The sequence below is a fragment of the Acanthamoeba castellanii genome (genome assembly GCF_000313135.1).
Source record: "Acanthamoeba castellanii str. Neff unplaced genomic scaffold scf7180000084592, whole genome shotgun sequence".
In the NCBI taxonomy this organism is placed as follows: Eukaryota; Discosea; order Longamoebia; family Acanthamoebidae; genus Acanthamoeba; species Acanthamoeba castellanii.
The window spans coordinates 12,363-37,587 of record NW_004457376.1 but is presented as its reverse complement, the minus strand read 5'-3'; the positions used below and the strand labels follow the sequence as shown (position 1 = coordinate 37,587).

At 59.7% G+C, this 25,225-nt stretch overlaps 11 protein-coding genes and 1 pseudogene across 11 annotated transcripts; 10 read left to right on the top strand and 2 right to left on the bottom strand.

Moving 5' to 3' along the window:
- Positions 1–67: 67 nt before the first annotated feature.
- On the top strand, positions 68–1,791 carry ACA1_051550 (phenylalanine hydroxylase; the record flags this gene model as incomplete). Its single annotated transcript, XM_004336897.1, has 6 exons — positions 68–377; positions 470–826; positions 913–1,175; positions 1,250–1,345; positions 1,430–1,630; positions 1,699–1,791. The coding sequence occupies 6 exons, from the start codon at positions 68–70 to the stop codon at positions 1,789–1,791; spliced, it is 1,320 nt and encodes a 439-aa protein (XP_004336945.1).
- A 666-nt stretch (positions 1,792–2,457) lies between these two features.
- Positions 2,458–6,063, top strand: ACA1_051540 (RasGEF domain containing protein; the record flags this gene model as incomplete). The annotated part of the gene is made up of 12 exons (XM_004336896.1): positions 2,458–3,265; positions 3,343–3,440; positions 3,515–3,775; positions 3,877–3,924; positions 4,189–4,342; positions 4,428–4,584; positions 4,675–4,933; positions 5,022–5,276; positions 5,347–5,439; positions 5,523–5,646; positions 5,734–5,818; positions 5,898–6,063. The coding sequence occupies 12 exons, from the start codon at positions 2,458–2,460 to the stop codon at positions 6,061–6,063; spliced, it is 2,508 nt and encodes an 835-aa protein (XP_004336944.1).
- A 464-nt stretch (positions 6,064–6,527) lies between these two features.
- On the top strand, positions 6,528–9,756 carry ACA1_051530 (transporter, major facilitator subfamily protein; the record flags this gene model as incomplete). Its single annotated transcript, XM_004336895.1, has 13 exons — positions 6,528–7,018; positions 7,092–7,145; positions 7,295–7,387; positions 7,474–7,567; positions 7,639–7,747; positions 7,844–8,398; positions 8,497–8,597; positions 8,703–8,769; positions 8,851–8,928; positions 9,020–9,132; positions 9,221–9,347; positions 9,409–9,458; positions 9,541–9,756. 13 exons carry the CDS (start codon positions 6,528–6,530, stop codon positions 9,754–9,756), a joined length of 2,148 nt encoding a protein of 715 aa, XP_004336943.1.
- A 630-nt stretch (positions 9,757–10,386) lies between these two features.
- On the top strand, positions 10,387–11,016 carry ACA1_051520 (uncharacterized protein; the record flags this gene model as incomplete). The annotated part of the gene is made up of 2 exons (XM_004336894.1): positions 10,387–10,654; positions 10,838–11,016. The coding sequence occupies 2 exons, from the start codon at positions 10,387–10,389 to the stop codon at positions 11,014–11,016; spliced, it is 447 nt and encodes a 148-aa protein (XP_004336942.1).
- A 121-nt stretch (positions 11,017–11,137) lies between these two features.
- Positions 11,138–11,896, top strand: ACA1_051510 (MYND finger domain containing protein; the record flags this gene model as incomplete). Its single annotated transcript, XM_004336893.1, has 1 exon — positions 11,138–11,896. One exon carries the CDS (start codon positions 11,138–11,140, stop codon positions 11,894–11,896), a length of 759 nt encoding a protein of 252 aa, XP_004336941.1.
- A 282-nt stretch (positions 11,897–12,178) lies between these two features.
- On the bottom strand, positions 12,179–13,330 carry ACA1_051500 (uncharacterized protein; the record flags this gene model as incomplete). Its single annotated transcript, XM_004336892.1, has 1 exon — positions 12,179–13,330. The coding sequence occupies one exon, from the start codon at positions 13,328–13,330 to the stop codon at positions 12,179–12,181; it is 1,152 nt and encodes a 383-aa protein (XP_004336940.1).
- Positions 13,331–14,727: 1,397 nt separating this feature from the next.
- On the top strand, positions 14,728–15,849 carry ACA1_051490 (Cysteine proteinase 5, putative; the record flags this gene model as incomplete). The annotated part of the gene is made up of 3 exons (XM_004336891.1): positions 14,728–15,115; positions 15,192–15,721; positions 15,787–15,849. 3 exons carry the CDS (start codon positions 14,728–14,730, stop codon positions 15,847–15,849), a joined length of 981 nt encoding a protein of 326 aa, XP_004336939.1.
- A 292-nt stretch (positions 15,850–16,141) lies between these two features.
- Positions 16,142–18,262, top strand: ACA1_051480 (annotated as a pseudogene).
- A 123-nt stretch (positions 18,263–18,385) lies between these two features.
- On the top strand, positions 18,386–18,771 carry ACA1_051470 (alkylated DNA repair protein; the record flags this gene model as incomplete). Its single annotated transcript, XM_004336890.1, has 2 exons — positions 18,386–18,584; positions 18,677–18,771. 2 exons carry the CDS (start codon positions 18,386–18,388, stop codon positions 18,769–18,771), a joined length of 294 nt encoding a protein of 97 aa, XP_004336938.1.
- A 247-nt stretch (positions 18,772–19,018) lies between these two features.
- ACA1_051460 (uncharacterized protein) lies at positions 19,019–19,310 on the top strand (the record flags this gene model as incomplete). The annotated part of the gene is made up of 2 exons (XM_004336889.1): positions 19,019–19,093; positions 19,173–19,310. The coding sequence occupies 2 exons, from the start codon at positions 19,019–19,021 to the stop codon at positions 19,308–19,310; spliced, it is 213 nt and encodes a 70-aa protein (XP_004336937.1).
- Positions 19,311–19,493: 183 nt separating this feature from the next.
- ACA1_051450 (uncharacterized protein) lies at positions 19,494–21,378 on the top strand (the record flags this gene model as incomplete). Its single annotated transcript, XM_004336888.1, has 8 exons — positions 19,494–19,813; positions 19,869–19,929; positions 20,005–20,190; positions 20,284–20,375; positions 20,480–20,617; positions 20,755–20,936; positions 21,004–21,114; positions 21,197–21,378. The coding sequence occupies 8 exons, from the start codon at positions 19,494–19,496 to the stop codon at positions 21,376–21,378; spliced, it is 1,272 nt and encodes a 423-aa protein (XP_004336936.1).
- Positions 21,379–21,454: 76 nt separating this feature from the next.
- ACA1_051440 (DNA replication helicase, putative) lies at positions 21,455–25,165 on the bottom strand (the record flags this gene model as incomplete). Its single annotated transcript, XM_004336887.1, has 12 exons — positions 21,455–21,622; positions 21,686–21,775; positions 21,841–21,897; positions 22,035–22,352; positions 22,437–22,598; positions 22,774–22,883; positions 23,016–23,148; positions 23,243–23,375; positions 23,439–23,710; positions 23,815–24,220; positions 24,347–24,913; positions 25,035–25,165. Coding segments are annotated over 12 exons (2,547 nt in total), but the record flags the coding sequence as incomplete, so codon positions are not given.
- Between the last annotated feature and the right edge of the window lie 60 nt (positions 25,166–25,225).

Here is a 25,225-nt window from a genome sequence, read left to right as displayed (position 1 = left end):
CGCGCCTTCAAACATCACAAATCACAGCGACAGAAGATCAACCAGGGCACTCAATCCTCAACCAGCAATGTGTGATGTCACGTCGGCCAAGTCGGCCATAATCTCCGTTTCGGACAAGGTGGGGTCGTTGAAGGAGGTGTGCGAGCTGTTCGAAAAGCATGGGTTCAACATGACTTCGATCCAGTCGCGCCCTTCGCCCTCAAGCTCTCAGGGCTACGACTTCTTCATCGATTTCGAGACCACAAAGAAGGACGATGAGGTCAACGCGCTGGTGAAGGAGCTCGAGGGCAAGACGTCTTCAGTCACCATCCTCACCAAGGGGCAGACCAAGAGCGAAGTCTCTCTGTCCACCTCTGCCTCAGGCGTCCGCACCAAGGGTATACATCATCGATGCACCACCTCTTTTTGGCAGACCACTTGCATCGTGGAATTTACGCTGAGCGATCTCTCGTGCGCTGGTCGCGTGCAGAAATCCCTTGGTTCCCGCGCAAGCTGAAAGATTTGGATGGCTTTGCCGAGAAGACGATGGAGTTCGGTTCCGAGCTCGATGCGGACCACCCCGGCTTCCAGGACCCCGAGTACAGGAAGCGCAGGTGCGATATCGTTGCCAAGGCCAAGACCTACCGTTCGGGCCAGCCGCTGCCCCGAGTGGAGTACACACCGCAGGAGATCGAGACGTGGGGCATCGTCTACAACAAGCTGAGGTCGCTCTACCCGACCCACGCCTGCCGCGAGCAGAACCACATCTTCCCCCTCCTCGAGCAGAACTGCGGCTACTCGCCCAACAACATCCCCCAGCTGGAGGACATCTCCAACTTCCTGCAAGGTGCTCTTCACCCGCTTCTGTTTTGCCATTTCGCCAGCACACTCACTCTCCGGCATGATGACGATGGTGTTGTGTGCAACCCTCAGAGTGCACGGGCTGGCGGCTGCGACCGGTGATGGGCCTTCTCTCGTCCCGAGACTTCTTGAACGGCCTGGCCTTCAGGGTGTTCCACTCCACTCAGTACATCCGTCACCACAGCAAGCCCCTCTACACGCCCGAACCCGACGTGTGCCATGAGCTGCTCGGACACGTTCCTCTCTTCGCCGACCCCGCCTTCGCCGACTTTTCGCAGGAGATCGGTCTCGCCTCTCTCGGTGCCTCTGACGAGGACATCGCCAAGCTCGCCACTGTACGCCGCTGCTCTCCTTGCACTTCAAATTTTGCCAACACTGCTCATCACTCACTTATGTCGGCGTCGTGCAGTGCTACTGGTTCACCGTGGAGTTTGGCCTGTGCAGGCAGGACGGCCAGGTTAAGGCTTTCGGCGCTGGCATCCTCTCCTCTTTCGGCGAACTCGAGGTACGCACCGGTTGTAGACTCCGACCGTCGGAGTGACTCACTGTGGTGATGATTGACACGGGCCTCTCTCTTGTCCCCCCGCAGTACTCCATGAGCTCGGAGCCCGAGCTGCGTCCCTTCGACCCATTCCAGGCCTGCGAGCAGGAGTACCCCATCACCAAGTACCAGCCCGTCTACTTCGTGGCAGAGAGCTTCGAGAGGGCCAAGGCACAGATGCGCCAGTTTGCCGAGTCTCTCGACAGGCCCTTCACCGTGCACTACAACCCCTTCACCCAGACCGTTGAGGTACGGCTGGTTGGCCTCGTGCGCCCTTTCTTCGTGTTCGGGCCTAAAACTCGTTCTTGTCCCGCCAGGTCCTCGACACGAAGGAGAAGCTCGTCAGCCTTGCCAACACGCTGCGGTCGGACATCAGCCTCCTCGTCTCGGGCATTCGCAACCTCCCTTGAAGGTAAGGCGCGTGTGAAATGTCGTCCTCCAGCCACATACCGGCGAAGTGATGGGTGATGTTAGCCTGTATACTTTTGTTCCTTTATCCTCATCATAATCATCTTGCACATCATCATCATCATCACCTCATGTTCTCAGACGGTCAATAAAGTCTTGACTTTCTGCTTTTTTGTTTCTTTTTATTTGATAATAATTTGTTTCTTTTTGACGGCCTTCGGTTTTAGGGAGGAGCGCCGATTCTGGGAGAAGCAAACGAGGGACGACAGCGGTAACCCAGCTCGCCCCGGGCTGCGAGACAACTTCATTGGGACGCCGGCCTCCATGTACTGTTAGCACAGAGTGCCTACTGCCCTCCCCTTCTTCCTCCCTCACCCTCCCCGCCCACCTCCCCACTCTATCTGCGGCGTCCTCCTCTTCTTCGGCACAGCACCCAACATAGAATCACAAATCCTCGCAGAGAGATGTCCACGGAGAACGATGCTCAGCGGCGCCGGATCTCCTTCGATCCGCCCAACAACGAGGGGGCTGCCCCTGAGGAGGAGGAGCACTCGACCTCCCCCCCTCGCCCACGCCCCTACAAGGCGAGCCTCCAGCCATCCAACTCCTGCCCCGCCCTCCGCTCGCCGCACATACTCCTGACGTCTCCCCCCTCGACCCCTTCAGCCATGTCGCCTGTCGCCTCGCCACGTCGCCACCTGCCCTCCTCCCTGCGCACCTCGCTCACCTCCGCTTCCCTTCGCACGCTCGGCGCCGCCACTCCGCGGGCACTGTCCTACCGCGAGCGCCTCTCCGTGTGCCTGGCCAAGGACATAAACTGGCAGGACCTGGAGGCCTCCATCCTCGCCGGCAGCACCGAAGAGCTCACGCTCCTCAAGTCCAGCCTCTCGCTCAGCGGCGAGGCCGGCACCACCTCCTGCTCGCCCAGGCCCTCGCACCGAGGCGCTAGTGGCCTCTCCCCGCCCTCCAGCGTGCGCAAGTCGTCCCTCTGCCCGCGCGGCGGCGAGGGCAACACCCACTCGAGGAACCACTCATTCGGCGGCATGGAGGAGGCGGGCTGCGACGACTTTGAGGCCGCGCTGAAGAGTGCCGCCACGAGGCTGGCGCCCTCGCGGTGGGAGGAGCTGTTCCAGATGCACCAGGCCGAGCGCGAGCAGCAGGAGCGGGAGCGGCGCGAGAGCTGGCGGCTCAGCGAACAGTCGATGTTCAGGTCGCGCACCCTCTTCTCTGAGGCTGTGCAGGCCTTCGAGAAGACGCCCGAGGTCTCCCCCACGCGCAGCGTCTCCCTGCAGCTCTCAGAACCCGCGCACGCTATGCCGCATCGCGGCACGGTCTCGGAGAAGCGGGCCTGGCTGCTCGAGCAGGGCCTGCTGCCGGTGGCCGGTCTCGCACCATCTCCCGCCAGCTGCGGCCCCACCACCACCTCCGCCGGTGGACGGAACAGGTCGGGCTCCTTCCAAGGAGACCGAAGCAGCGGTACGCACCTCTGTCCACGGATCTTCTTTATTTAGGCGACGATGACCACTCACCCAATTCGTGGTGCGTTGCTGAAGCTGGCAAGAAGCGGCCACAATCGGTGCAACTGCCCGGCAGCGCTGCGGACAACGGTATCCCGAAGCGAGGCGTCTTCAACACACCCTACGGCACCATCGTTCGCGCCCATCACCCTCTTCGGCAGTGCCCGAGGTTATGCCCACTAACGACGACACGATGTGGTGACCCTAGGTTCTTCCCGACAGTGAGCCGGCCGAAGCGGACAAGCCGAAGGGGAAGGAGCTGAAGAAGCTCATGAAAGAGCAGGCCAAGCTGAGAGCGCAGCAGGAGAAGGAGGCGCAGAAGGAAGCCAAGCGCAAGAAGCAGGAGGAGAAAAAGAAGGCGAAAGAGTTCAAGAAGCAACAGGCCAAGGCGCAGGCTCACAGCAAGGGCCGCACCACTACGCTCATCAGTTTCCACAATCCGCCACGGTTGGTGAACCTCGCCTCATTTGTACGCCTTTCTTCTTCCACTCGCTATGTCTGCCGTGGTTCACTTTTCTCTCTCTCTCTCTCTCTGTGTGTGTGTGTGTGTGTGTGATGTGAGCGCAGCAGGCACCACCGCCAGAACAGGACCGGCAGGTCTTGGACAAGGTGGCAACAGTACTGAGTCCGCTCTCGAACTCAGGTCCGGTTTCTCCGCGCACTCCTCCGGCGGATCGTAGCCACTCGGCCCACTCCCAGACACACGCGCTCCCGAGCTGGAACTCTGGAGGGTCCGCATCCAGCCCGCACTGCCTGTCGTCCTCTGCTCCCTCTTCGCCCATTTTCACCGCCCGGCGACGGGCGGAGAAGACCCGAGTAGTGAAGGTGCGACTCCTCTCCAACCACCGCCACCGTCGCGACCGTCTTATAATTGGAATGTAGGTCGAAGAACTCGACCCTCGGGTGTGGAAGTTCGAAGAGCCGGACACGGAGGACACGGTGACGCTGGGCGGGACGGATGCCGATGGGGTACAACTCGTCAGCGGCGCCTCCCTCTACAAGATCATCCAACGCATCACCTTCGCCCAGTACCCTGGTCCGTCTCGTCTGCCCTTCTCCCGCTTCTTTGACAGGGCGCGCACAACTGTTCTCACCTCGGTTGCCACCCCACCAACGTGCAGATCCCAGTTTTGTAACCACCTTTTTGTTGACCTATCGGCTCTTCCTCTCGCCCCTCGAGGTGCTCGATCTGCTCATCCTGCGATTCGACACGCCACCGCCGCCCGAGAGCGACGAAGCCGCCTTCCTCAAAACCACACAACTTCACATCCGCCTCCGGTAACCCGCCCGTCAGCTGAACACCCCCACGGCTTGCCCTGTGGTCATCGAAGCCTCACCTGACTGTCCGTTTCCCCCATGTTCGCCCAGGGTCATCAATGTGCTGAAGCAGTGGCTGACGCACTACTTCCACGACTTTCGGAGTGAGCCGGCCCTGTTGGACAGGCTGGGCCGCTTCATCGACGACGTGCTGAACCCCGAGGCCCTTGTGACGGCCAGCGAGCAGCTCAAGCTCCTGATCGAAAAGAAGCAGAGCGAGAACGCAGACAAGACTCAAGAGAAGGCGTTCCAGTTCAGCACACTACCGCCAACGCCCATCCTCCCAGTCAAGCTCAAGCGACCACTCAAGGTTCGCTCCGGCCTTCCGCTCGCACATGTGTTGCGTCTTGTGTGCGTGTGGCGTGTGCTTGGGTCGACTGATGGTCATGTGCGTGCAGCTGCTCGACCTTCATCCGTTGGAGGTGGCGCGCCAGCTCACGCTCATCGAGCACAACCTCTACCGAACGATCACGCCCTGCGAGTGCCTCAGACAGCGGTGGACCAGCAAGGACAAGGCCACACTCGCGCCCAACATCATCGCCCTGATCGACCGCTTCAACAAGGTGAGCCGGTGGTGCTGTTCCGAGATCGTGCGAGAAAAGGACCTCAAGAGCCGAGCAGTCATACTCAACCGATTCATCCTCATCGCTTCTGTACGCAAACCACCTCTCGCACTCATCGTCGAGCGTCCACTGTGTTCACTTTGCTCTCGGTGCCGTGCAGCAATGTCGAGAGCTGAACAACTTCAACGGAGTGATGGAGATCATGGCCGGCCTCCAGAATGCAGCCGCCTACCGGCTCAAGAAGACCTGGAATGTGCGTCTTTGCTACGTACCTTGCGCTATATTGGAAACCGAGTACTCACCGGTCCGAACGTGTGCTGCTCTCTTTGGCCACAGTTGCTGCCCAACAAAACGTGGGACATCTGGGAGGAGTTGACGCACCTGATGAGCTCGGAGGACAACTTCCGGGTGTTCCGCGAGGCCCTGCACAAGATCAACCCGCCCTGCATTCCTTACCTCGGTAACGCGCTCTGCTGCGAGCAATGCCCCCCCCCCCTTGATGCCCGGCGGCTCGGGCTACGTGCGCTCACACGCGTGCGCTCAACAGGCGTCTTTCTCACGGACCTCACGTTCATTGAGGACGGCAACCCCGACTTCCTTCGACCGGACTTGATCAACATCACAAAGCTTCGGTACGTCTCCCGCTGGTGTGGCCTGAGGCATTGTATGTCTGCCGGAAGCGGCACTCACACGAGTGACGGTGCTCTTCAGGTACGGAGCGAGGGTCATTCAGGACATCAAGCAGTACCAGCAGACGCCGTACTGCCTCGAGCCGGTGCCCTTCATCCACGATTGGTTGATGTCGAGAGAACTGTACAACGAGAAGGACCTCTACGATCACTCCCTCCTCTGCGAAGAGCGCACGCGAAAGAAATGAAACACAGCGCCCCCTTCAACAAGTGACTCCACACACGACACCACTGAGTCCCTTTACGCGTTTCAACCGACTCAGCCGTCGTGGTTCGTTCATGCGTGCCCCAACAAGCTGTGAAGCTGGTGAAGCTGCAACGCGGCTTTGGCCGGGCAACACTCACCTGGGGTGTTTTGGGTACCGTGACCCAAGCCGGCCACTTTCCTGGTTCCGCGAGGAAAGCAGAAGCAGCGCCCTGGGTGGTTGTTCTGGCGTGGACATGAGGCCGAGAGCGTCGTTCACGAGCAGCCACTCAACTCCTTTGCAGTCGCTTCAGCAAGAGGGGTAGGGCGTTACTGCCACTCACGAATTGCAACAGCCACAGCCACAACTGGCCGTGTGGGCATTCGTGCATCACACGAATCGATTTGGATTGACGCCGTGCACCTGCGAATCCTATCGATTCTCAGAATCTGCACAGAGGGAATAGGATGGAACGGTTCAACTCGTCGAGTTTGCTCCTGGGCGATCAGGGAAGAGCTGCCGGTGATGAATACGACGATGGAGATGGAGATGGAGATAGAGATTTTGAGCGACAGATTGAGACACGATCGACTGGCCCCGTGGGCGTTCCCGAACGCGAGGCGGGTGAGGGCAGCCGAAAATCGTCGGAGATTGAACGAGCGAGTGCACAGCTGTCGATTCACATCAATGGTGAGAGGCTCGAGGATGAACCACCACAAGAGCGAACACACGAGCACGAAGATGAACAGAACACCGACCTGCTCACGAGCGATGAAGCGGTGCCGCTGGACGGCAGCAACACCGACAAGACCGTGGTCGAGACGCCGCTGCCGCTCGGCAAGATGATCCCCATCATGCTCCTGACGGCCAGCGAAAGCTTCAACTCGTCTGCCATCTTCTCCTACGTGGGCTACCTCGTCCTCGACTTCAACCTCACCGACGACAAGAAGGAGCTCGGGTACTACCTTTTATTTTATTTTATTTATCATTTATCATTTATCTTGTATTCATGACGGCCTTGCTCTTGGCAGGAACTACGCGGGAGCCATCTCGTCGTGCTTCTTTGTGGCCCAGTTCATCAGCAGGTGCGCTGCGTTCCCTCTTTCCTGCGGGTTTGCATCCGTCGCACCACCACGCACATCGCTGTGTGCTGCTCACACTTTGTTCGTGTGCGTGTGCGCGTGTGCGCGTGTGTGTTGTGTGTGTTGTGTGTGTGTTGTGTGCGGCGTGCCAGTTTCTTCTGGGGCAAGATGTCCGACAAGTACGGACGGCGGCCTATCCTCCTGTGCGGTGCCGTGGGCACCATCATCTCTGCCCTGCTGTTCGGGTAATTTCTTCCACCCTTTGATGGCGCGAAAGGTACCTTCATTGAGGTGGCGGTGGCTCACAGCCTTCACTTCACCGCACATACAGCTTCAGCATGAACTTCCCGTTCGCCGTCTTCTCGCGCGCATTGTGCGGATTGCTCAACGGTAACATCGGTGTCGTCAAAACCTACCTGGGCGAGGTAATGCATCACCTCGCGGGCCTGGGTGTGCACACGGGAGCTTACCGCGCCGTGCCGTGTCATGTGCGCAGGTGACCGACTCCACAAACCAAACCAGAGCCTGGAGTTGGTTCTCCCTCGCCGCAGGAGCAGGCGCGGTTGTGGGAGCACTAGCCGGTGGTCTCCTCGCACAGCCCGCCAGTACTGCATCTCTCCTTTCTACACACACACACACACACACACACACAACGACGTACACGACACGCACTAAACACCGTGTGTGGCGCACGCGTGTAGCAAAATATCCGAAGCTGTTCTCGGCCGGGCACGGCCTCTTTAACGGGCTGTTCGAGGAGTTCCCCTACCTGCTGCCCAACGTGATGGCGGTCCTGGTGTGCGGCACGGGCCTCGTACTGAGCTACTTCTACCTCACGGAGAACAAGATCCCGCAGCGAGCGATCGAGGTCGAGCGCGAGACCTACGGCCCGCTGGAGCTCGACGACGACGCCGACTTTGTCTCCAGCGTGGAGATGAAGGTCGTGCACAGCCCCGATTGGCGGATGAAGAGCGAGATCGCGAGTAAGGAGACCGAGGACTGGCAACACCAGCGACGAAGAGGCGACGACGACGAGGAGGAGCAGGACCAGAGGGAGCTCCACCACCCGCAGGCCGCGGACGACCAAGGCCGGACAGCCGCAGCGAATCATGCGGCGGCGGCGGAGAAGAGCCTGCGGCTCACCGGTGAACAGGAGTCCACCCTCACGGAGAAGGTGGACGGCGAGGGGGAGGGCCCGCTCTCGTCTCTGCGCAGCGTGCTCCGGCTGCACGCGCCCTGGAGCAGCAGTAGCTCGAGTACGTTGTCGGTGGGCGTGCCCACTTGCCCGCTTCGCCCGTCCATCGTTGCTTGGCCATTGCTGATTCGATTCGACCAACCCCCCCCCCGACTACAGGCAAGGCAAAGAAGGAGAAATCGGTTCTGTTGGAGGGCCAGGTGATTCTCTCGACGAGCCTCTACGGCCTCACCGGCATGCTCTTCATCTTCATCGACGCCGTACGACAGCCCCTTGTGTGCCTTTTGTGTGTGTGTGTGTGTGGCTTTGGCAGAGATCGGTCGTGAGCTCAACTCTCACCACAAGCCTGATCTCTTTCCCGTTAGGTGTTCCCGCTGTGGACGATGACCGAGCCCAAGGAAGGCGGCCTGGGCTTCACCACTGACGAAATAGGTGCGTCCGTCCTTCGGCACTGAACGATAAAGCGGAAGAGATAGAGAGACCTTGTCTTCTCATCATCGTATGTGCGTACAGGCATCACGAGCAGCGTCGGCTCACTGTCCATTGTCGTCATCCAACTGGGGCTCTACGGCCCTATGGCCAAACGACTCGGTATGGCAATTGTTTGTTTTTATTTCCTACTTTTTTTTTGATTTATTCATTTATTCATTTTTCGTCTCACTCGTGATCCGCACTTTTTCAGGGCTGATCAACACGTTCAAGTGGGGCACCTTGGCCGCGGTACCTATCTTCGTGGCCTTCCCCCTGGTCAACTATTTCCACCCCGACGTGTCGGCGTGGTCGTCCATGTTCCTGGTATGCTACGCCTGACTTGCGCCTCGCTCCCTGCCCTTTGGCTCCCTCTTATCACTCACCCTCCGGGGGGTTGCATCGCGTTGTGCAGATGTGGTCGTTCATCATTGGGATCTACATCGTGCGAACATTCGTGGGACAACTTATGTTCTGTGCAGTCATGAACCTCATCAACAACTCAGTCGACGTGTACAACATGGGCGCCGCCAACGGTCTCGGTATGTGTGCGCGCGCGTGAATGTGCGAGCCGATGAGCAAGATCTGACCTCTTGGCTGCAGGGCAAAGCTTAGTTGCGCTGCTGCGAGCCATTGGTCCCTACTTCTCTTCGGTACGGCGGCGCCACTCTCTCTTTCTCTCTGGGAGAGAAACATGGGCGTGGCTGATCAACCTCATCATTGGATGTGTTACAGGTGATGTTTGCGTGGAGCATGACGAGCGGGATGGTGTTCCCCTTCAACTTCTACTTCGTCTTCGTCCTGATGAGTGTAATTACCGTCTTCATCCTGGGCCTGTCCTTCCTCCTGCAACCGTCCCTCAACATGCCCAAGCTCATGCCCACCGCCGTCATCCCACCGTCGTCGGCACCCTCGGGCGGGACCACGACCAAGCGCCTGCTCATCAAGTGAACGCGGGCATGTTCGCAATCGCCCGCGCACCCCACGTGTAACCATAGCGAGCCACCCACTATTTATTTACCAGACGCCATTCCCAACACCGACAAGGCCTCGGGTCCCCTCATCTCCCCACCGAAAAGCGCCGTCCCAGCGACGCAGTGCCGCCACAGGCCTGATCCGGCGCAGGTGGGGGGGGAGGGCAGGTGCAGATGGCGAGGCACCAGAAACGAGCAGGCCGCGACGAACTAGGGCAAAACGGGGAGTACCATGTCGACGCTTGAAAAGAGCCGTTGAAGAAGTTCCCTACCAGGGTAATGTTCCAGCACGTTGCCGGGGGTGGTGGCATGCCTCATGTTTGAACCATCGTGGACCTTACATGGCGCTGGTATTTTTGCAGGGTGGGGACCTAGGGGAGGAGTTAGCAAACTGCGCTTTACCTCGGATGGTAAAGATGGAGGTTCTTGTTTGGGCTGCTGCTGCATGGCAGAGCTGCTTCTGGGGTGTGCTTCTCCTTATGTTCTTGCCCAGCCAACGGGTAGGGGAAAAACGGGCAGAGCTACTCACTTCCATTGCTCTTCAAGTCTTACTTACTTGCCTGCCCGACACCTCAGCCCAACTCTCACCTCACCTCACACAACGACAATGGCGACGAAGAAGATCAGGAAGAAGCCGTGCTACGAGCTGATGAACTGGTTCTCGCTGGCCCAGATAGTCGAGATGATCGAGGCCGAGAAGAGGCGCAAGCAAAGGCTCGAGTGGTACCTTCAGGAGGTGATGCTCGAGAAGGAGACTCTGGTGAACGAACCGGCCATGCTGCCCTGGCACTCGCGCTGTTTGATACTTCCCTCCGAGCTATCGCCCGTAACGGTAACCTCCTTGCTCAAGGCACCTACGTCACTTACCACCGCCGGTGCGTCGCACCTAGCGACCTTCGTCTTCAACACACACCCGAGCTCGCCCTCCTCTACATCCTCCTCTCCGCCTTTCTCTCCGCCACTCGAGGCATCCTCGAGCTCCTCATCTCCCGACGCCAGTCCAGCACAGTCCACTTCTTCATCAACCTCAACTTCACCACTACCGTCGAGCTGGGAAGGCGACTGGCGACACGGCTCGTCAGAAGAGGAGCAGCTCAACTTCAACAACAGCGGCGACGACCTGGATCAGGCCACTCAGCTGGCGAGAGAACAGTGGGACCCGTCTGAGCTCTGGTGGCAAGACGCCTTCCCCGACCCCCTTGCCAACCCAACTGTCACTTATGGATGTCCCTTCTGACTAAAATGCAACGCCAAGGTTGGGTTTGGTGCTAACAACCAGGTCGAAAGGCGCAAAAAAACAAAAAAGGAATTGGCTCCCCATTCGAGGTAAATTGATTTTTAAAATCAAATCGATTTAGATGGAGGTGCTGCTGGAATCGGCGAGGTATGGCGAGGAGGAGGTGGTGCGAGAGCTCCTGGCATCAGCCGCGGCGGGGCAGGGAGATTTGGATTTCAACGGACGCGATGGACGCGGCAATACGGCCCTCCACATGGCCAGCGCCAACGGCAATCTCGGAATCGTGCAGCTGCTGCTCGCCGCGAACAAGGATGCATCTTCAAACGGAGATGAATCGGCCAAGATGAAGGTGGATGTTAACGCCACAAACGAGCACGGAAACTCGGCACTGCATTGGGTGGCAACTCAGCCCGAGATGACGAAGGAGCACGAGGCCATCGTGGAGCTGCTCCTCAGTGCCGGTGCCGATCCCAACATCAAGAACGATCGGGGCCGCACACCGCTCAACGACGCCGCCGATCGCGGCAACACCGCCCTCTGCGAGCTGCTGGTGCGATTCGATGCCCAGCTGGGCGAGGTCGAGGTGAACGAGAAGGATGAATTCTTCGAGGAGGGTGCCAACAAGATGTCCAACCCGGGAGACGTGAACGAGGAAGAGGGAGAACTAGAAGAGGCAAAGCAGCCAACTGCTACGAAGACGAAGAAGCCAGCGGCAGTGGTCGTGGAGGAGAGGGCCATCCGGTGCGCCAACGGCAAGTGCGGGCGGAGCGAGGAGGACGGCGAGACCTTCAATCGGTGCTCGCGATGCAAGAAGGTGTACTACTGCGGGCGCGAGTGCCAGCGAGCCGACTGGCCCAAGCACAAGCCCACCTGCAAATAGAGACCACTATCCCCTCTACACTCATCTCTCTGTGTGTCGTGTGTGTGTGTGTGTGAGAGAGAGAGGGATCGAGGCGGCGCTGGGTGGTTGAGAACACAGGCTTAGTATTTACACAAGTTAACAACTGTTGGCCGGTGTGGAGGCGCGGGGGCGTTGGCGACAGGTACGTTACATACACAGATACATAATCAACATCATTTACACACACACACGAACGCACACGCTCACGCACACGAGCCAACACGCGCGCGTTTTTGAGGATCTCTCTGGAGATCGAAGGGCTTACAGTCCCGACGAGAGGTTGTCGAGCAGGGCATCGTAGTCGAACTCGTCGTTGAGGCCGGCGAGCGGCCACTCGGTAGCGCAGTCTCCGCCGGCGAGGGTCGGCGTCGGCATCGGCGTGGCTGCCGTCGAGGAGCAGCTGTTGTTCCACTCGAAGGACGACGACGAAGACGACGCCGAGAGCGAACCACCAGCAGCAGCAGCCGCGACAACGCCAGCGGCGCACTGCGGCGGGGTGCCGCCGAAAGGGAGGCATCCGACAGGCGACTCGCAGCCGGCCGCCGAGTTGGGGCCTCCACAGACGTGCTGATGCTGGTGGTGGTCGTGGCCGTGGTGCTGGTGCTGGTGCTGGTGCTGGTGTTGAACCTGGTGCGGTTGGAGCGGGTGGAAACGGTTGGCGTCAACGGACGTCATCGGGGCCGACTGACGAGCGGTGACGCCGGCAGACTGGTGGTGCTGGTGCTGGTGATGGACCACCGTGGCCGGACGGAGGGGCTGCAGCTGCAGCTGGTTGGGCTGGTTGGACGACGACAACGACGACGCGACGGCGGGCAGGGAGGTGCCGAGCCGCGCTCGCTTGACCGGGCCCTGGTACTTTGCGGACGTGTCCACCACCATCGTGTCCGTCGGCGCCTCCGCCTCCGACGACGACAGGCCGAGCAGCCGCGCCGCCTCGCACGACCCCTGTTGGTGTTGATGCTGTCGCTGCTTGTGCTGCAGTTGCTGCTGCTGAAGCTGGAGCTGGTGCTGGCGCACGATACGGAACGAGTGCGGCTGCGGGCGGAGCAGCGGCGGCGGCGGCGGCTGGGCGGCGGCGCTGGGTGGGCCAACGGGGAGGAGTGCGGGCGGGGTGGTGATCATGGCCGGCGGGGCCGACGTCGAACGCGGCCGGGCGTGCGGGTTGAGAGCTGGAACGGGAGCGGGGGCGATGGGCGTGACGACGACGCAGGGCGAGGAGACCGAGGCGTGGAGGTTGAGGTTGAGGTGGTGGTTGAGGCTGTGGAGCTCCTCCTGCCGCTTCCGGCGGGCCTCGTCTTCGTGCTGACGCAGGAGAACGTCGCGCTCGGCCAGAATCTCGCGCAGGCACCACTCGAGCCGGCTGGCCTTGGCCTTTTCATCTTCGATTTCCTGTACGAGCTGAAGGGCGGCCATCTCCTCTTCGATAAGCGTCACTTGCTGTTGATGGTACTGGATTTGCGAAGAAGAGGGATGATGAGGATGATGATGAAGGAGATGTGACGGCTGGTTGTCGATTGTGGTGGGGGCGAGGTTCGGACTTAAAACCGGGGCGATGAGCCGACCGTCGGCCTGGCGTTTGAGAGGAGAGGTCGCGAAGGGAAGATGGGAAGCAGCAGCAGAAGAAGAAGAAGGAAGAGAAGCACTGCCTCCGCCGGCGCGAATTGGATTCATCTCTCGGAGGGAAAAATCAAATCTCTCTGCTTCCTTCTTCACAACGTTCCCTTCCAACTCGTTATCTCTTTGTATATCTCTTCGCGTCTACCGAACGATGCGTTGTCTTGAGTTGTTGCGCGGGTCGTTGAGAGAAAGAGGAAGCTGGTCGCCAGTTCGCCGGCTTCAACAAATTGCCCCAAAAAATTGCAGGTCATTCGGGCTCTTTCGGTTGCTACCCGCAGTGGTCGCGGTTACCAAATATCCCCGCGGTCGTAGCCGGATGTTCCGGTCTTGCACGCCCAGATCGAAAACAAAAATGGCGCGAAAGCTGGCCCAAGACGTCGATTTCGATGAGTGATTAATTAATTTTGCAGATGCTAGATTTCGGAGGGGAGGGGTCATGAGATGTGTGGATCTTCCTTTCCCTCACGATCGTCGTCGCTTTTGAGGGATCGGTAGGCGAGGATCCCTCCCGCGAGCATGGTTTGCGAGAGCAGGAAGGCGATGATCAACAGGCGGTTGAATTTCTTGCGGGGCATGGTAGATACGAATTGGGAAAATCTGCGCACGGGGCTCATCTTCGCAACCGCCAGCTCGCGTCTTAGATCGTCCACGGTCTTCCTCAATCGTTCATTTTCCAGCTGCAGCTCCGCATGTGCCTTTGTTTCGCCCGACGCACTTCTTGCCACCGACAATCGTCCCGCGACACGTATCGTTCCATTCAATCGGGTCGCACCGTTTGCCCACGCTCTTGCTGCTCGCCTCATCTTGCCGTTGGTCCACAGAAAATGTTTTCCGCGCTTGCAGCCAAGGCAGTCCATGCGTGGATCCCCTACGCCGCGGCTGCATTTTGGCGTGGGTGGTTTACGTCCTGCTTATTGCGTGTGCATCAGTGAGTGCAGTAATTCTGGGGGTGTAGCTCACATGGTAGAGCGCTCCGTTCGCATCGGAGAGGCAGCGGGATCGATACCCGTCACCTCCAGTCTACATTTTATAACTTTTGGCCACCTGGCTTCCGTTTCGTCATTTTACGACAACCCAATCAGCACTGTAGGAGAATGCGTGCAGGAGGTTTCATGGTTCAACCTCTTGTTGATTGGTCCAGTCAACACTTAAGAGGAGGCCAACGCTTTGACGAAGCATTGACCACCACCTCCATGCGCACCACCACTCTGCTCGCCCTGTGTGTGGCCCTCTTTGTGGCCTCCACCTTTGCCGTTTCGCATGACCCGCTCACCGGGGTCTTTGCTGACTGGATGCAGGAGCACCAGAAGAGCTATGCCAACGAGGAGTTCGTCTACAGGTGGAACGTGTGGCGCGAGAACTACCTCTACATCGAGGCCCACAACCACCAGAACAAGTCCTTCCACTTGGCCATGAACAAGTTTGGCGACCTCACCAACGCCGAGTTCAACAAACTCTTCAAGGGCCTCTCCATCACCGCCGACCAGGCCAAGCAGGAAAGCGACATTGCCCCCGCCCCTGGCCTGCCCGCTGACTTTGACTGGAGGCAGAAGGGTGCCGTCACCCACGTCAAGAACCAGGGTACATCCTCACCTTGCTTTGCAGCAGTGCGCCATGACTGACTGCTTGATGGTCTTCATGTTGTTCATGTTTGCAGGTCAGTGCGGCTCGTGCTGGTCATTCTCGACCACTGGCTCAACTGAGGGTGCCAACTTCCTCAAGCACGGCCGTCTCACCTCGCTCTCCGAGCAGAACCTGGTGGACTGCTCCACCTCGTACGGCAACCACGGCTGCAACGGCGGCCTCATGGACTACGCCTTCGAGTACATCATCCGCAACAAGGGCATCGACACCGAGGAGTCGTACCCCTACCACGCCTCGCAGGGCACTTGCCGCTACAACAAGCAGCACTCGGGCGGCGAACTGGTCAGCTACACCAACGTGCCTTCGGGCAACGAGGGCGCTCTCCTCAACGCCGTCGCCACCCAGCCCACCTCGGTCGCCATCGATGCCTCGCACTCGTCCTTCCAGTTCTACAAGGGAGGCGTCTATGACGAGCCGGCCTGCAGCTCGAGCAGGCTCGACCACGGTGTGCTCGCCGTCGGTTGGGGCGTACGTGATGGCAAGGACTACTGGCTTGTCAAGAACTCGTGGGGCGCTGATTGGGGCCTCTCCGGCTACATCGAGGTACCACACTCCCCCCCCCTCGACTGCCAATCTGCATTCTAATGATCATCTAATTCTCCACGCAGATGTCGAGGAACAAGCACAACCAGTGCGGCATCGCTACCGCCGCGTCCCACCCCCACGCTTGAGCAGTGACCCATCCCAATCGCTCCCCCCCTCGCTTACCAATCGATTTGCGAGAGATTGAAAAAACAACAACTTACGTGTGAAATTGCGTGTCCGGTTATATTCTGGATTCTTTCTGGTGGCCAAACAAGAAAAGTTCGGCCGCTCTTTCTCGCGGAGACAGAAAACCTGCAGAGGCCGATGATTGGCTGCGGTGAGGGCCTATCATTGGTTCTCTGACTGGGACTCCGCACCTTCATAAAGCGACGAGGGCAGTGCGGGTCTTCTTTCATCTCAGCCGAGCCAGCACACACCATGCGCGCTACCACCATCCTCGTCCTGCTTGCCGCCCTTTGCGTGGCTTCCACCCTCGCCACCACCCATGACCCGCTCACCGGCGTCTTCGCCAAGTGGATGAGGGACAACTCCAAGTCGTACTCGAACGAGGAGTTCGTCTTCAGGTGGAACGTGTGGAGGGAGAACCAGCAGCTCATCGAGGAGCACAACCGCTCGAACCAGACCTTCTTCCTGGCCATGAACAAGTTCGGCGATCTCACCAACGCCGAGTTCAACAAGCTCTTCAAGGGTCTCGCTTTCGACTACTCGCTCCACGCCAACAAGGCCGCCGAGAAGGCCGTCCCCGCCCCCGGCCTGCCCGCCGATTTCGATTGGAGGCAGAAGGGTGCCGTCACCCACGTCAAGAACCAGGGTACGCCTTCTCCCCTTCTTTCCATCCATCTTTCCATCTTTTGCACTGGATCTAGTGTCACCCCCCCCCCCGATAATCATTATCGGACCTAAACTTACGTTTTCGTTCTTTGCGTCGCTTTTTTTCTTGGCTCTTTGCAGGTCAGTGCGGCTCGTGCTGGTCGTTCTCGACCACCGGCTCGACTGAGGGCGCCAACTTCCTCAAGACCGGCCGTCTTACCTCGCTCTCCGAGCAGAACCTCATCGATTGCTCCGGCTCGTACGGCAACAACGGCTGCAACGGTGGTCTCATGGACTACGCCTTCGAGTACATCATCAACAACAAGGGCATCGACACCGAGGCCTCGTACCCCTACCAGACTGCCCAGTACACCTGCCAGTACAACCCCGCCAACTCGGGTGGTTCGCTGACCAGCTACACCGACGTCTCGTCCGGCGACGAGAACGCCCTCCTCAACGCCGTCGCCACCGAGCCCACCTCGGTCGCCATCGATGCCTCGCACAACTCCTTCCAGTTCTACTCGGGCGGCGTCTACTACGAGTCGGCCTGCTCGTCGACCCAGCTCGACCACGGTGTGCTCGCCGTCGGTTGGGGCACTGAGAACGGCCAGGACTACTGGCTCGTCAAGAACTCGTGGGGCGCTGATTGGGGTCTCTCCGGCTACATCAAGATGGCCAGGAACAAGAACAACAACTGCGGTATCGCCACCTCCGCCTCGTACCCCACCGCTTAATTGGTTCGCTGGGATCGAGCGTTGTAATACACACCTGTACCGTCGGATCTGTACACACAGAGATGCGATCTCTTTTGTTATTAAAACAATCCATTTGCACAAACAACTCCTCTCTCGCTCCATCTTACACAAAGGCCTTTCCTCTCGCCACGAGTACATGTTGCGGCGCCTCTCGCATTTCCACAAATTCAAGCATCTGCCTCGGTACGCGCAGCTGAGCGAAAGGCTCGCGCAGATTGAAGCAAGAGGCACGGAGGATCCCGAATCAATCTGCCTCGCGCAGGATGCACTTCGTGAATGCGACGGTGATGTGGGCGATTCGGTGATCGTGGCCTCCTCCCTCATCCCTGGCGCCGGTGCTCGCCCCCACCCCTCCTTTGACGCAATCTTCTCGTTCTTCTCTGCCCCCTGACATAGTGCGGGCAGGCAAGGGACTGTTTGCGCGCAAGAGGCTGCCCCGGTTTGCGTGCATTGGCACGTTCTGGGGCTACGACTTGGGGTGGGGCGAGGCCTCGTCGTATGCTGCTCTTCATGAACCGGCCGACGTGACGACGGGACGACTGTGGCCGTGCGTCGCACCTCCTCTCTTGTTCCGCTTCCACTGAGCTACTCAGGCTTGACTCTCGTCTGTTTGCGCTTCAGCGAGTTTGAGAAGTGCCCGGTGCTGTATCTCAATGAGCCCCCACTAGAGTGCGAGGCAAGCTGCGGGTGGGGCGCCGTGCGGGCTGTTGGCGATCTTCGACTACATCAACGGATCTACACTCTGCGCGAGATCGAAGCAGGTGCGGTCCCTTCCTTCATTGCCTGCCTGACCCACGCGCTGTGTTCTGATCGGCCTCTTTTCTTCTGCCATATCAAAGGCGAAGAGCTCTTCCTGTACTATGGCTCGTTCTACCAATACCGAAACTACGGCGTCAGCCCAAACAGCAAGCTCCAATGGGTCACGCAGGGCGAGGGAGGCGAGTGGTCCGTGTGCTCTGAGGACTCGTTCTGACCACCGCCGCGGCGCACCTCTTCGTCTTCGCTTTCGTTCTTTCGCCACGAAGAGATTCCACACTTTTTCTCGTAACGAGCGGTGCGCACGGCAGCCGGCCACTGGCCTGTCACTGCAGCCAACATGCAGGAACAACGACACGAAGAAGAGGGAGCAGCAGTTGTAGCTGGCCTCCGCTATGTGCCCGAATTCATCACCACTGAGGAAGAGGACGCCATGGTGCGGTCGTTGGAGCAGCTCGACTGGAACAACCCACTGCCTCGAAGAACGCACCACTTCGGATACAAGTACGACTTCACTGCTCGAGGCGGTGCCGCTGAGGGTGCCCCCCCCCCCACATTCCTCTTCTCCTCTGCCGCCTTCCTGCCTCACACAGCTGTTTACACAAAGAGCATCACCGGTTGGTGCCCTCAGAACCGTTTCCCGACTGGCTTCGACAGCTGGCGGCCAGGCTGTGTGAAAGTGGGGCGATGCTCCATGCGCCTGACCAAGTGATCGTCAACGAGTAATGCCTCTTTCGCACCTCTTTGCCTCCTGCATTCAGTGCTGGCTGACGTGGCGTCCCCACAGGTACAAGCCCGGGCAGGGACTGGGATTCCACATTGACCACACACAGTCGTTCGACAGCTGGTATCGCCTCGTAGGAGCTCACCGCTCTACCACCCTCGAATGGAGCCTCTGGCCACTCACCTTCACCATGTTTTCCTCTTTGCCCGTGCCAGTGTGGTATCGCTGACCTTGCAATCGGGGTGCACCATGGACTTCAAGCACAAGGACTCGAAGCACCAGACGCAAGTGTATCTGGAAAGGCGCAGCCTGTTGGTGCTGGAGGTGCGGGGCGTCCACCCGTTGTGCTCACACAGCCGCTGCACAATGAGGCTACATGCATTCACTCACGCACGATGGCCAGGGCGACGCACGGTACGAGTGGATGCACGCCGTGGCCAGGCGGGCGGAGGACGTCGTGGGCGACACTGTCATCCCCAGAGGCACGCGCTTGTCGCTCACCTTCCGCCGCGTCCTCGACCAGGCCAAGCCAACACCATAACTCAGCGCCAACCCCGTTTGGGGCGAAAGGCGACGGTTGGCGAACAGGGAAAGGCGCGAGTAGCGACGTGTTGTGTTTGCACGTTGGCATTTGCGAGGCACAGGCAAGGAAGGACCCTTCTAATCTGGCGTCATCTTGTTCGAATCGCTGAGATTGGGCGGTAATCTCGTAAAGATTGTGAAGATGGAAGTCGAGCAGCAGCCGCAGGTGAATGAATCGGAAGGGCGTGTGGGCGACGCCCAGAGCGGAGGCCATGGAGGAGACGCACAGGAGAAGGCCAAAGAGGCGAGTAACACGCTACGTGCACGAGAGAAGGGTGAACAGGTGCTGACTTTGCTGAAGGAGGGCAAGGAGAAGGTGGGTGCCTTGATCATACGCGATCAGAGCCAGCGCGACAGGGAAGGGGCCATACGCTACATCGTCAAGGGGATGGTCAAAGGATTCCTCATCTACACCGGCCCGCTCTGCATAATTCAACGCAAAATCACACGCCCTACCGTGCGGTACGTTTACGCTTCCATCCATCGTTTTCTTCTCATTCTCATTTGAAAAACACAGGCGAGGCGTTGCTGTGAGCATCTTCGTGGGCCTCGTCCGGTCCTTCTACCGCTGGCACAAGGTCCTCTCATCATCCCCCGCCTTCTTTCTCAGCTCACTGCTGACTGCTTTCGTGGTGTGCGCGCGGTGCACACAGTGGCTGCAAACGTTGGACGCGGAGCGTGACGAGCAGGGCGGACAACGCAACAGGCTGATCGCGTCGGTGCTGCACCTGTTCCAGCAGAAGCTGCCGTGGATGGCGATCGCGGGTGGTGCCGCGGCGTGGATCGGCCTCAAGATCGATCCCTCCCTTCTCAACTCTACGCTCGCTTTCTGGTGTCTGGTACCAGTCGTCCACGCACACGCACCACCGCACACGCACACGCGGTGCTCGATTCTCATAATGGTGGACCATGCTCGTTCGCTTCTGTCGCAGGTGCGGGCAGCTCGGTGCTTGCCTTGGCCGGAATGGAAATACGGCCCTACGGCGATCATGTGCTTCTCTGCCACCCAAATCCTTTCCTCATGGTGCGTCGATGAGACATTCGCCACGTTGGCCACATCGCCCAGCTCACGGTGTGGTGTGTGCGTGCGTGTGTGCATGTGCGTGTGTGTGTGGTACCTCTGTTCAGGATCGCCGCTCCCGAGGATCTGCCGGAGGGATACTTGCGCTTCCTCGACAAGCAGGGCATGATCAACGCCTCGATGAAGAAGCGGCTCATGGGCGGCGAACTCTTTTGCCACGTCACACACCCCGGCCGGACTCACTTGTGCGTACACCCTTCGAATCCTGCTCAGCGCACGTTTGGCTTACTGGCCTGTAAGTGACCAACACTCACACGACACACACCACACATCACACACACCACACACACACACACACACACCACACACACGCACATCACAGCGCCTATCTGTGGGGATTCTTCACAAAGTGCCTACTGCTGAGCTTGCGAATCTACGTGCCGCTCAACATCATCTTCTTCCTGGCCACACGCAAGAACATGACCGGGCTCAAGCGAGCCGTGGAGAACATCGTTCGGTCCACCGCCTTTCTCACCGCCTACTGCACACTGGCCATTGCCACCGGTACACACTCCACCCACCGCCCACCAAGTGGCAGTCCAACTCACACGCACTGTGTGCGTGGCCACAGGGTGCTTCCTCTACTCCAACTTCTCCATCAAGATGACTCGGCCAATAATGATGAGCCAGGCCTGGGTTGCTGGGCTGGCCACGCTCATCGAGCTGCCTTCGAGACAATCAGGTACTTCATGCCCAGTGCCCACGCAATGGATTGCGCACAATAGCAACTCATTGAGCTATCTATGTCTGTGTCTTCTTATCAGAACTCGCGGCGTACTGCCTTCCGTTCGCGCTGGAGACGATGTACCGATACGCGCAGCGCATGGGCTGGGTTGTGGCCAAGCCCTGGAAGACCACGACGGTCATCGTCCTCTCGGTGGCCGCCCTGATCCACAACCTCCGCAAGCAGCCGCGACTCTTGAACTGGCTCTTTGGTGTCATGTGAACAAAGAAACAGAAAATCAAATGCACACCAACACCAACAGAGTACTTGTGAAGACTCCTTTTCGTAAGAATGGCCTTCACTGGTCGTGGCCAACCGCCAGCACCTTGGCGTGGTGCATGAGCTGCTTGAGGTAGAAGAAGCCCTTCTTGGCCCGGGCATCGTCCAACACAGCGGCCGTAGGGGTCAGCATGGCGTCGGAGAGCAGCAGGATGCACTTCTTTCGCGCCCGCGTGATAGAAACGTTCTGCGCCATACATAGGGGGCGTGAGAGAAAGAGGGGTGGGACAAGGCCGTCATTGCTACGCACCAGTCGGTTGAGAGAGTAGGCGAACTCGGGGTTGGCGGCAAGCTGGTCCGCAGTCCACGCACCATAGCAGACGATCACGCAGTCGCATTCCTAGAGAAGAAAGAGCACATCAGCCCTAAACAAAAACGGCGCGGGGGAAGTAGAACGTCGGTTACCTGCCCCTGCATCTTCTCCACCGTATCGACAAACACTGCGCCCAGGTCGAACCCAGCCTTCTCAAGCGCACGACGCACCGCCATTCTGGAACACACACGTAGTACATGCAACACACACAACACACACTCGGTGTCATACTGCTGCGGTGCTGCTGCGATTGGTGGATTGCAACGGGGGTGCAGTACCGCTGTACGTGGCGTGGAGTGACGACGAACAGCTTCTCCCTCCAGAACGCCTTCTGATTGCGGCGCGAGGTGTCCGCGTAGCCGCTGTGGTTCCACAAGATGAGCGAGAGCATCGCCACGATCTGCGCCTCCCTCTCCTCCAGCCCGACCGCAACCGAAAGCGCTTCCGCGCTCGACTCGCCCGTCTTCGTCGTCGTCGACAATGACGGCGGCGAAGAATAAAGTCGAAGCGCAACGATCGCTCGCTCGTCCTGCACCGCCGACCGCGCCAGCCCGAGCAGCGGGTGGGTCCTCTTCTGCTCCTCCTCCTCGTCGCCGCTTGCCCCCTTACGCATAGAAACCCGCCGTGTCATACCACCGACCGATGGGCCATCGCCACCAATTGAAGTTGAGGGTGGTCGGCGTGGTACCTGCTGCTGGGCCGTGGGCGTGGGCGTGGCCGTGAGCTTCCAGTCCTTGTTGCGCGCCACGGGGCGGTAGTTGGAGCCGTAGAGCTGACGGGGCAGCTCGCACAGGTCCTCGTTCATCCTGAAGTTCTCCTCCAGCGAACCCAAGTGGTCCCCCAACAGGCCCTAGCACGCCGGCCAGTAGGTACCAACGTGAGCCTCCACAACCACCTTCGCGTGTGCGTGTGCGTGTGTGTGCGTGTGTGCGTGTATGTGTGTGCGTGTGTGTGCGTGTGTGCGTGTGTGCGTGTATGTGTGTGCGTGTGTGCGTGTATGTGTGTGTGCGTGTGTGCGTGTGTACCTTGCACTTGAGCGAGTGCTTGAGGCACTTGAAGATGGACTGGTGCAGCGGAGGGGACTGATCGGTCGGCGGTGGGTAGGTGCCGGCGAGAATCGTGCCCAGTTGCTTATCTGAGTGCGTGCGGGAGGGGTTGTGTGTCGTGTGTCGTTCGTTGTGTGTGTGTGTGTGTGTGTGTGTGTGTGTGTGTGGGTGAGTCACGCCCAGGAAGCGCGCATGCAGCGCGTGGGCGGGTGTGCGCGCACTGTCGCCGGCCAGCACCACCCGCCCCTGGGCCGAGTGGACGAGGGACAGCGGAATGGCGGCCTCGGCCACCGGCACCTGCGAGGCCTCGTCCATCACCAGCACCGCGATCTCGTCCTTCAGCCCGCGGTAGGCCTGCCCACCCGGGCGAACACGCGCAGCGTCAGTCAGTCGGGCCTCGGCCGTGGCGGCCCAGCTGTGGAGAAGGCTTGCCCGCGCGCCCGCGTACCTTGTGAATGGCCCACACGGTGCCGCCGATGACGCAGCGGGAGGGCATCTTGGTGGTGAACGCCTCTCCCTCCATGCCCTTGGGCAGCCGGCGCAGCTTGACGCCGGCCACTTCGCTCCGCAGCAACTTGAGCCTAAATGGCCGAAACACGAGTTAGTGTCGTTGGTCGTGTCGTGTCGTGTCTTGTGACACTTACGCATCGCCGAGTTTGTAGAGTTCAAAGGCTTCGTAGCCGGGCACGGAGGAGGCCACCAGGTGCTGAAGCTCGGCCACGCGGATGAGTAGGTTCTCGATCGCCACGTGGGTGTAGGCCGTCACCACCACGTTCAGCACCCCGTGGCTCACCACCCGGCGATGGGCCTCGAGCAGGCACAGGACCAGCAGGGCGAGGAACTGGGTCTTGCCCGTGCCGGGCGGTCCCCACACCATCTGCAGCCTATTCCTGAGCACGCTCTCGAACAGTACTTCCTGTGGCACGTGTGAGTAAACATATCAACAACATGTTAGTATATGCATAAACATATCAGCTACATGTTATTTTATATATAAATATATAACGATAAATGTTTCACCTGTGATTGGGTCATGGAGAACCGGTCGGGGCTGTGGGCCTTGAAGTCGTGATAGGCCTGCCGCGTCGCCTGCAGGAAAGTGTCGGAGAAGAAGCCGAGCGAGCCCACCACGGGCCGGCTCGTGGCGCTGGCCGCGGCCTGGGGCTTCAGCTCCTCCTCGTCCAGCACTGCCAATGGTGCCTCTGCGGGCTGCGAGCCGACACCACCATCGACCGCTTCGCTCTGCTCGTGCGCTCCCTCGCCGACCCCGGTGAAGAGCGCCCTGCGCACCGCGTCCTCCCCGTGCTGGTCACGACCCACTTCACCTCCCGTGGCCGCCGCGCTCGTCTTGTCCTCGGCGGACGCGGCAGCGTCCGGCTTGGCCCACGACGACGGATCCTCCAGCAGCCTCATAGCCAGCGGGAGGCTGCGAAGCACGCCGTGTGTGTGTTGTGTGTTGTGTGTTGTGTGTTGTGTGTGTGGTGTCAAACGTGAGCAGCCGGCCGGAGGTTCAAAGGGGCGGGTGGGTGGTGGGAGGGAGTGGCCGCGGTACCTGTCGCTGGACTTGGCGCGCTTGACGCTGTCGTTGAGGTCGTAGAGCAGTTCCTGCACTCTCGTGTACGTGAACGGGTCCGTGTAGCGCTTCTGGAGCAGCAGCTGACGCGGTACGCAGCTGCGGCGCGCTTCGGCCGCTGCCTCGCCTTCTTCTTTCTCCTCCCCTGCCTGCTGCTGTTCCTGTTGGCGGTCTGCAGTGGCCTCCGTTGGCGCTCCGAAGAACTGGCTCTTCGTTCGGATCTTCACGTTGAGCTTGATTAGCACGTTCCTGCCCTGCTTCTCCGCCTCCTTGACCATCTCCTCATTCTCCTCCACACTCGCCGGCTTCGCATCGTCGTCTCCCTGGCCCTGGCCACCACCTTCGTTATCGTCGGCTGAGTCGCCGGCCGTCTCGTCGCGGCCGTTGACGACGAACTTGTTGATGCGGGCGATGGCCAGCGTGTCGATGTTCTCGTAGGGCGGGGTGTCCCACAGGAAGTACTTGACGTCGTCGTACCCGCGCGTGGCCTCCTCGCCCTCGGGCGAGTCGTGCGACAGCACCCACGGGTAGCTGTTCCCAAAGTCCCTGTCGTCCAGCCAGCCGACCACCACCGGCGCACATGCAACGATGTGAGCAGAGCAGGGGAGGCCTGGGAGGTGGCGGGGCAGCAGCCGGGGGGTGATGGGGTGGGGTGGGGCGGGCGCACCCTTCGTCGGGCAGCGAGCCGGTGAAAGTGGCCAGGCGACACAGGACCTCGTAGGTCATGGTCTGAGTGGCGCGCGTGGAGGGCTTGTGCTTCACTTCGACCACTTCGAGGTGGAACGCCTGTGTGGCCACGCACACAAGCCACACCGGCTCAGGTGAGTGTCGCCATACGAGAGAGAGAGAGAGAGAGAG